This window comes from Zingiber officinale, unplaced genomic scaffold (assembly GCF_018446385.1).
Source record: "Zingiber officinale cultivar Zhangliang unplaced genomic scaffold, Zo_v1.1 ctg251, whole genome shotgun sequence".
Classification (NCBI taxonomy): Eukaryota; Viridiplantae; Streptophyta; class Magnoliopsida; order Zingiberales; family Zingiberaceae; genus Zingiber; species Zingiber officinale.
Window position 1 is genome coordinate 1820382 of NW_024589922.1, and position 10193 is coordinate 1830574.

The following is a 10193-nucleotide window of genomic DNA, read 5'->3' on the forward strand; positions in this document are numbered from 1 at the left end:
AAATTCTACAATCATTAATTGAAGTGCATCCAACATTCATCCAATAATAGAAATATCTACATATCCATCATTAATTTGATAAGAAAAACAACTGTTATTCCCATAAAAGTTACACAATAGAAAGTCTAAAGATCAACTCCTCATGATCGGAGATAACTTCTATAATCCTTCTTCGTCGAATCCTGAACATTTAAAAAAAACTCTTATTAGAGGTAAAGATGATTTATAATATATATTGTTAAAATTCAATAAATAGAACTTTTCAATAAGAAATATCATCATTTAACACATAATCCTCTTTCTTGCAACTATGTATATATACAACACAAACAACCCCAAGTTAAACAAACATCTTCATCTCGTAATAAGAAATGATGGTTCATGTGTTTGTCAATATCTTTATGACTTTCAAGTTGTTACACTTGTAAAATAAATTTATCTATAACTTAAAAATATGTACACTACTACATCACCAACATCAATTGATTATGAATTTTGTTGTTCATCAATGAGCTCCAAAGTTTGAGCTTGCAATATTGATGAATGCTGAACTTGTTATTGATGCTTGGATCATGTTTGTGGATGAATTATTGGACGTAATATGTTATTTAGTTTTTGTTGCAATTTCTCTTTTACACGTGTGGGAGGATGCATTTGAGATAAATTACCTCTTACCACATTTGCTTGATCACCATTCAATTTTTATAGCATGGTTGTCTCTTTCTTTTTTTGTCTAACCATGATGACCTATCATGAAAAAATCAACATATTAGTCCAGATGTCAATTACACATTTGAAGCTAAATTTAAAAAAGAAAACAATGATGACTAATTATTAAATTATAAATAAATCAGACTAATACTCAAAAATTGATTATACATCAAACATAAATGAAGAAGAATAAAAATTGATGACCATTGCAATTAGTGACCTCTTTAAAAAGTTCAGAAGCTCATTTTGCTTGGATGATGCAAATTTGTTCTATTACTAGGATTAGGCAGAATGGATGAGCAATTTGTGGAGAACTCCATGGATAGTAATACAACCAAATAAATCTCTATGTTGAAGAGGACTAAGAAAGCCAATTTGGTTAGTAATGAAGCTCCTATCGACAAAGGTATTGAAGTGTTCCTATTGAACCAGGTAAAGTTCAAAAGAGAAGGGAGATGAGGCATGGGGAAGTTGGTTCTGAAACTACATTTGTCCAAGAAAATAGCAATGCAAATGGAACAAAAAAAATTGACTTGTCGCAAGAGAAGGAAATGGTGAAGAGTAGTGTGTATTCACAGATCGACTTAAACAACAATGCTAAAGACGCAACTGATGTAAGAACTCCACCAACTACCGTTACTGGAATTGTTGATCAGTGTCCGGTCGGTGGGGGCCCGGGGGGCGAGGGTTTCGCCTTTTTGCTGCAATGGAATTGTTGATCAGTTAGAGCATGATAAATTAGGAAGAAAAAAGAAGACAAGGAACAATGTCGGAAACAAAAAGCAAATGTGCATACCAACCAGGGATTATCAGTTCTCAAATCAAAACATTATATGCTTCCAACTCTCCACTTCCATGTGTAAGAAAAAAGCCTTGAGAGAATGATTTCCAAGCTCACTGGGTTCGAGAAAGCTGAGACTAAAGTAGGTTCTTCAAATGCATTATCCTCATCAACGTTAAAGAATAACAATACAAAAAACAATCCTAATATGTTTCATCATTATCTGCAACTTCTTCATCATGTCCAAAATCAATGGCTCCATCAAGAAGAACATGGCAGCAGTAGCGGGCGGGCATGACAGGACGAAAAGAAGAAGAAGAAAAAGAAGAAGGCGGCAGCGAAAGCAGCGGCGGGGGAGGAAGCAACGACGGCGGCGGAGGAAGCAGTGGCGGTGGAAACCGAAGTGGCTGCGACGGCTAAAGCGGCGGATGTATCAGCGGGCGGGCACGACAGGGTGAGAAGAAGAAGAAGAAGAAGAAGACGAAGGTGGAGGCAGCAGCGATGGCTGAAGCGGTGACAACGACGACTTTTAGGTTTCGAAGCATGAGAAAATGAGAAAACGATGATGTTAATAGAAATTTAGGACTTAGTTTTGATAACAAAATTTATTTTCTAAAATATATCATTTAAAAATATAATATAATAAAATATAATAAATAATCATTTTAAATTTTAAAAAAATAAAAAATCTATATAATCATATAAATTTATTTTCTTATTAACTATTAATTATATTATTATTATTTTCTTAAATAAATATAATTAGATTAAATTTTAATTAGTTTTAATTAATATTATCACCCCCTCTCTCTCTCTCTCTCTATATATAATAAATTTATTATTTACTTTTATTATTATGTTATTTAATGATTTAGGCATATCCTAAAAGGTTAGTACATCATTAAATATTTAATATGATTTATGTTTATAATTCTTAAATTATCAATAGTCTAAACACAAATTATAAATTAAAAATAATCATTGCTGTAAATTATCAATAGTCACGATCGTTCTGTGAAATAATATTGGAAGTGGAATGGTAGAATCTGTGACAATTATCGCGATCGTTTCGATGAATCATATTCAAGATAATTTAAGACAAATATTTTTTTTTAGCATTTTATTTGAATGTCTTATATAATTATATTTTTAACCGTCTTTATTAGGTGTCTTATTAGTTGAATTTGAGTCAAAATCTTAAATACTGTCTTAAATTTAATATCTCAATATAAAATTTTGAGACATTTATTATTACTGTCTTAATTACTTAGTATTTGAGACAAATTTTGTCATTATCTTAAAATTTTTGTCTCAAAAGCCTAATTTTCTAGTAGTGGTACAAGCCATACATAAAGTAAAATAGCATGTCTTACATATCATGGTTTTTATCATTTCTTGCATATCGTATCTCTTATCATATCATACCATGTAGAATTTTGGGCACACAGCACATCATATATTTTATGCATAAATTGGGCACACAGCTCATCACATATATCATGCATAAATTGGCACATAACTCATCATAAATAATACACACCATAGCATAAGGGTTTCCATCATGTATAGATCATAAGTGTGCATAATTAAACATAGAAGCATAGAAATCTCATAATCATGACATATAATATACATGGAAAACATAATTAGGTTTCTAACCCTAATGCCTTATAGTGGCCGAACCATATAGATTGGGTTTTTGGTAAAAACTCCATACCAACATGTGAACCCTAAGTAAGCATCATTTCTTATACTATAAGAACCACCATGAGCAAGTTTAGGTAGAGTTCTAGGATTCTTAAGCTTACAACTTATCATGGCCGAAACTTGTCAAGCGTACATTGGGTTAAAAACTATCATTCAAGCTTGTGAACCCTAAACAACTTCCATAGCAAACATATCAAGGAATAACATGAACATAGTTGAGTTAGGTTCTAAGTTTCCTAGGCCCTTAAACATGAGGTGGCCGAGAGTTATAGGACTTAAAACTAAAGTTCAAGTGTCCTAAAAGCATGAGAACCTTAAACAACTTTCATAGCAAATATTTCAAGGAATAACATGAGCATAGTTGAGTTAGGTTCTAAGTTTCCTAAGCCCTTAATCATGAAGTGGCCAAAACTTGTAGGGCTTAAAACTAGGGTTCAAGTGTCCTAAAAGCATGAGAACCTTCAACAACTTTCATAGCAAATATTTCAAGGAATAACATGAGCATGGTTGAGTTAGGTTCTAAATTTCCTAAGCCCTTGAACATGATGTGGCCGAATGTTATAGGACTTAAAACTAAGGTTCAAGTGTCCTAAAAGTATGAGAACCTTAAACAACTTTCATAGCAAATATTTCAAGGAATAACATGAGCATAGTTGAGTTAGGTTCTAAATTTCCTAAGCCCTTGAACATGATGTGGCCGAATGTTATAGAGCATGTAATTTAATTTCCATGCAACAATAAACATAAGAACATTAAGTTAGTTTCATAACATTTCATCAAGGAGGTCATGAGCATCTTAGACTTGTTTTAAATTCTCCTAGGCTTCAAAAACTAAACATGGCTGAACCTTCATGGACATGAAATAGAATTCAACTTAACATACAATCATGGGCATATCATAATAGTTTCATATCTTATCTTAGGGAGATCATGGCATGCTTAGTTTTAAATTAAAGCTCTCCTAGGCCCTTAGTTCTACCATGGCCGAATACTCATGAATCTAAGTTCTACCAAACATTTTAACATAGAGACATGAGATAAATCCTTATCATAAAATACATGTTACAAGAAAAATATCGAGCATATCAAATTTAGATATTTTCATTCCCTAGGTCCTTCCTTTGGTTTTATCTTGGTTGGAATTCTTCATGATGTTTTCTTATATTTTTATGTAACCGAATCTTCATAGAACAATAAGAGCTATTGTACCACAAGTGAGGGGAACTTACATCCTTTCGCTTGTGGTTTTCCTTAGAGAGAAAAGTGTTCTAGGTGTCAAGGAAGGAGGAAGCTTCTTCTTCTTGTACCTCCTTTTGTTTCCTTTGCTTGTAAGGGCTAGAACTTGAAGGTTTCTTCTCGGAAATTAGCTTTCTTGGAGAAGAACTTAACTTAGCTATTGGAATGAGGAGAGGGAAGTTTTCTTGGTTCAGTGAAGAATGAAGAAGGGAGAAGGAGGAAGAAGAAAATGAATTTAATCCCTTGTTTTTCTTCTCTAAACCTATTTATCCCTTTGCCAAATGAAACATATCCTCATTCATTCCCTCAACTCCTCTTTTCCCCCACTCCTTTAATTCCCACGAAAATAGAGAGAGGGAGGGAAGTAGACAATCCCTCTTTTGCTTGCTCCTTTTCTTAACCAAGAGGGAAAAGAAGGTAAGCAACTTGGTTTTCTCTTGCTCTTTTTGCTTAGTTTTCTTTTCTCATTTAACTAAATTTTTCATTTCTTTCTATCCAATTATTTCTCCTTATCCTAATGGTTATCATTCATTAATTTATCTCCATAAATTGTGGGAGGTTCAAAGTTCAATCCTTGACCTCACACCTCTTCTTATTCTATATTTTCTTTTGTTTTTATTTTTCTTTTTCTCCTATTCTTCTCATTTCTTTATGCTCTAAGGAAAATAATATTCATATACCTATCGTATAATTTCGTAGGTGTTACAAAAGAATCAATGTGATTTCAATGTATTATATTACACACACGACGCGTGTGCACGATCACTAGTATATATGCATGATCTAGTAGATTTAGAAATATAACTATAATAATAATTATTAATTCGTCCTGATTGTATGATATCATAATAGAATATTCAGATTATTATTTAGGCATTCGCACTTTAATCATCAGCTATGACGTATTTATAGAAATTTTTCTTTCAAATTGAGGGTGCAACCAAAGGATATTTGACTTCTGAATTGAGCGTCATGTGTATTTCCCGATTTATACTAGTAGTCGATTGATCGATACCACAGTAGTTCTTTGGTTAGATATTGAAACACATTATCTGTTAATCAATCCCTAAGTTTAGATCTTTTCTAAATTGATTCAACCCTAAAATATGATAATATAGCTATCCAAAGAACCGTGACTTTGAAGTCAATATCTTTACATTAATTGTTTATGATCATTCCATGAAAATAGAACTTGTGTAAAAAAAATCATTTTATCTTTTTCTTTTGATTTTTAATTTTTATTAGTAAAAAAAATTAAATAATTACAATGAATTTAAAAAAATGAAAACAAATAAAAACTTATTTTTTGATAAATCAATTTCGAAATACTTCTATAAATGTATGATATCTCTTTCCCATCTTCAATCCTAATTTTCATACCATCTTCTTTATTCTTGCTGAAAAGTTCTAATAGTTAAAATAAAACAAAAATCATGTAAATCATTTCTAACTATTTCAACAATTATGTCATACAAATAGCTCGAAAGAAAAGCGTGCCACGCCACCTCTCATTTCGCCCCAAATCATTCAAATTTCCATTTTACAACTAACCTTTGATTGCCCTAATTCGAAACAAATTTATCCTTATTTCCCTTTCCGCGAAAGGAGATTGTGTTTCGATCGCCTGGACGCTTGAAGAGTTCTGGCGTCTCCACGACGGAATCCTGCACCTCGATTCGGAAAAGCTGCTTCTTGCAACGGTTGGAGACCGTGTTGTCGTTTCTATTCCAAATACGAGACGTGATTGTTCGATAAATTGTAGACGGCATGTCGTTTCTGTTGGCGCTCTTGTAACACTTATTTGTGCGTTTGCGCCTCCGGTGTTTGGATCGACATGGGAGTTGATTATTACAACATATTGAAAGTGAATCGGAATGCCACCGACGATGACCTTAAGAAGACATACCGCCGGCTGGCGATGCAATGGCACCCGGATAAGAATCCAAATAATAAGAAGGAGGCAGAGGCCAAGTTCAAGCAGATCTCTGAGGCATACGAGGCGAGTGCTTGCCGTTTCTTCTTGTATCGGTCTTGCTCTTATAAATGAAAGATAAAGGATTTCATTTTATCTCTTTAAATATGTTGTTTCTCTTTAGGAACTGTCAAATTTTATAATTCATTTGTGTCATATTTCTGAAATTGAGATTCGATTAGAAAAAACATTGCACCACCATATGGAACGCATGCGTTTGATTCAGTAAAGCTTGGATTTAGGATGACCAGAATCAAGGATCAGAAGTTGTAATAATTCACAATTAGAAAACACATCGCTACGAATATGAGATTCAAACTCTAAAGATTTTCGTGATATACATGCTACAATAGACTAAGGGTGCATATGTATCTATTCTTTTACTATAGGTTGCTTAATGTGCTCATACTACTTGTGGATGCACTAAGGAGCTAACTAGGAATCTTTGTTTCTTCATCTATATGTAAATTTTTGAATTCTGTTTATTATTATCTACAACCGTCTTAGTTCCTATTATGCATGCTTGCCTATCTGCATTTCTATTTGCTGTTTTGGAATTCAAGAATTCTTTTAGATTAGTATAATTCAGCATTTTCCTTTTGTTGGCTTTATTTTTTCCTGGTTAATATCTTACAATCTATGTGACTCCATTTATGTTATATTCTTCTAAGTTGCTTAAAGAGTTGATAATGACTTTCCATTTGTTAGAAAGCAAAATAACTACATTCAAAAGTATAAGTTAAGCAGTTTCTGGACCTTTTTTGTTCTTTTTGCAATCTCCTTCAAAACTTCATTTGCTATTTGATCTAGCTTCAGTGTTATGCCATACACCTTGACTATACATATGTGTACTGTCACTATCTTGTCTATTCAATAGTTCCTGTTGGCTTGAAGGAACAAAGTAGTAAGAGTGAAAAATGCAAAACTCTGATACGTAAATTTTTTATCCAGGTGCTAAGTGATCCAAATAAACGGGCAATATATGATCAGTATGGAGAAGAGGGCTTGAAGGGCATGCCTCCTCCTGGTTCACAAAGTGCTACATCGAATGGCACAACTTGTCCTAGTAACTTTAAGTTTAATCCTCGTGATGCTGAAGATATCTTTGCAGAAATTTTTGGGAGCAACAATCCTTTTGGTTTTGAATCCATGAACCGTGCAAAATCTACGAAGTATCAAAGAGATGGGAATGGTACATTTGGTGGTTTTGGTAGGACAAATAGTACTTTCAGGCCATATGCTGAGGGACCTGCTGGTCCAAGCAGTAGCCAGCCAAGGAAACCATCAGCTGTAGAGAACAACCTACCTTGCAGCCTTGAAGAGCTCTACACTGGATCCAAAAGGAAGATGAAGATCTCCAGGAATGTCTTACAATCTAATGGGTATACACCTACTACTTCTAGCATTAAGTGAAATACCATGTTATTAGCATATTGAATTTCTTCATCTGTGTTTATCTCTACTTCTTCATTATAGCACTTATTGTTTTTTTTTTCCATTTGATGGTATTTTCTTATCTATTTAGCATACTGAATAAGATTGAAATAATGTATAATAACATTTTGCTTCATATATTCTGTGGTTATTTACTATCAAGTCCTCAGCAACACATATTATTTGTTCAAAAACTTTTTTGCGTGTGACAAAGCATATTTTTTGAATTTTTATGTTGATATATTATTTATCATTATCAATTTGATATTATTTGCTAATCTTAAGGGCATCTAATTGCATGTAAATAAAATGTTCAATTGGATGTCACTGGAGATGCATAAATGGTACCTCGACACCTATTTTAATTTTAGTTCTAGTTTGATTGAACTATCACGATGTATTCTTCTTTGATACTTTAGTCTTTGTTCAAGTTTTCTTTAGCTTTTTAAGAGAACAAAAAAACTGAGAAAGTTCAATTGTACAAAATGGATTTCTACCTTTACAGCTTCCTTAAACATCGAGTTTGTAGAAGGCATAAAATTTGTTGTCGATCCATAAAATTGTGGATAATAAAATTAATGTAAACCTTATTATTGCTTTTCTTTAAACATTTTCCACCTCGAGGAATGCCTAAAATTTATTACCTTTTTATTATATGTTTGTACTTTTTTTTTTTCATTCTGCCTTTCAGCATAAAGTCCACTCAAACATGATGGGTCATGGACATGTAGACAACTGTTAGAGAGAACCATGTGCATCATTTTGTATGCTGAGTGATGAATTTAAAAAGATAATGTTTTAGTTTGCTGAACTCCTTTCATATGTTGTATTATAGACGGACTACTGTGGAAACAGAGATTCTAACTATTGAAATCAAGCCTGGATGGAAAAAAGGCACCAGGATAACTTTTCCGAACAAAGGAAATGAACAAGTGAACCGACTCTCAGCTGATCTTGTCTTCATTGTTGATGAGAAGCCACATGATGTTTATAAGCGGGACGGCAATGATCTCCAAGTCCACCAGAAAATCTCTTTGGTTGATGCACTTGCTGGGACTACAATAAAGTTGAAGACTCTTGATGGCCGCGATTTGTCGGTCAAGGTTACCGATGTAGTAATCCCTGGCTATGAACTTGTCATTGCAAAGGAGGGGATGCCAATTGCTAAGGAACCAAACAACAAAGGTAACTTAATTATCAAGTTTGATGTGAAGTTCCCATCGAGGTTGACACCAGGCCAGCGAGGTGATATCCGACGTGTCCTAGGAGCTTGACTACAACGAATGTGAAGTACTCTGATACAAGACTAAAATTTCCATTCATCCACCTGGATTCTTTTTACTGAAGATTTCATGATTTGTTGGAACTTACATTCTTATTTAGATATTAATCGTTTAAACTACTGGCTTACGGCATGACCATAATCTACCTAACTTATGATTATTCTTTGACACGAGATTTAACTGTATGTTCCATTTTATTTCACCATTGAAGAGCTATTCATTTTAGGTTGTTTCGATAGCAAATTCGTTACTTGCTGATGCCAATACTGAATTGTCATTTTACCCTTGCTTTTACTTGCTGTACGTGCTTAGACAAGAAGCAGCAGGCAAAAGATTTTGTTGGCGATCGTCGCAAGGGAGAGAGATCTCTTATCTCTGTCCATGGTTTCGATGAATTATTTCAAGCCTTATCGGCTTCATAAAGGACTAATCGTTTCAAGCCTTAACGGGCTCATATACGACTTAACGTTTCAGGCCTTTCATGGAATCTAGTATGTATGATGGAGTGTTTCATATATATATATTTTAATATTGTTCAGTATGTATTTATTTTATAATATGGGTATATTTTACATAGTTTCATAGCTTTTGTATTTTTTTTTTAATCTCTTTAGTTCGGAAAAACTTATCTTTGTGTGGTTTATAGGATGTGAAATTGGAGCTCAATTTGAGAAGAAAAGCCTTACAAGCATGCATTTCAGCATGATGCACAGTCTGATTGTATCCCTTGACATGATTATGCATCGCCCTGGGAGCATACCGAGCCTCGAAGTATCAATTGAAACATCCAACAAAGAACACTTGTGGTCTGACCGTGTTCCTAATAATCGTATTTTGCACTAAACTTGTCGAGGAGAATTCCAGCATCGAACATGGTCTGGCCATGTCCCATGACACAGCCGTGTTTGCTTGACCATTGATAACTAGAGTGTTGCATAACCAAGCTGTTCTTTCCAACACGGTCATGACACGATGGCGGCACCCCTATTTTTTAGGAAACTCGTACAAGATTTAGAAGACTTTAGAGGCTATAAAAGGATCAAGAGGCATCTGTTCAAGGCATCAAGGG

General features: G+C 33.8%; 1 protein-coding gene across 1 annotated transcript; it reads left to right on the forward strand.

Moving 5' to 3' along the window:
• Positions 1–5936: 5936 nt before the first annotated feature.
• On the forward strand, positions 5937–9309 carry LOC122037309 (dnaJ homolog subfamily B member 1-like). The gene is made up of 3 exons (XM_042596752.1): positions 5937–6434; positions 7359–7789; positions 8677–9309. Exons 1-3 carry the CDS (start codon positions 6270–6272, stop codon positions 9113–9115), a joined length of 1035 nt encoding a protein of 344 aa, XP_042452686.1. The 5' UTR covers positions 5937–6269; the 3' UTR covers positions 9116–9309.
• The last annotated feature ends 884 nt before the right edge of the window (positions 9310–10193 follow it).

What these genes read in the sequence shown, in the direction of transcription:
- LOC122037309 (XM_042596752.1), top strand. Translation starts at nt 6,270, where the DNA reads ATGGGAGTTGATTATTACAACATATTGAAAGTGAATCGGAATGCCACC. An exon ending in AGATCTCTGAGGCATACGAG is followed by an intron (nt 6,435 to 7,358) that starts GCGAGTGCTTGC and finishes TTTTTTATCCAG; the next exon opens with GTGCTAAGTGATCCAAATAA. An exon ending in AATGTCTTACAATCTAATGG is followed by an intron (nt 7,790 to 8,676) that starts GTATACACCTAC and finishes GTTGTATTATAG; the next exon opens with ACGGACTACTGTGGAAACAG.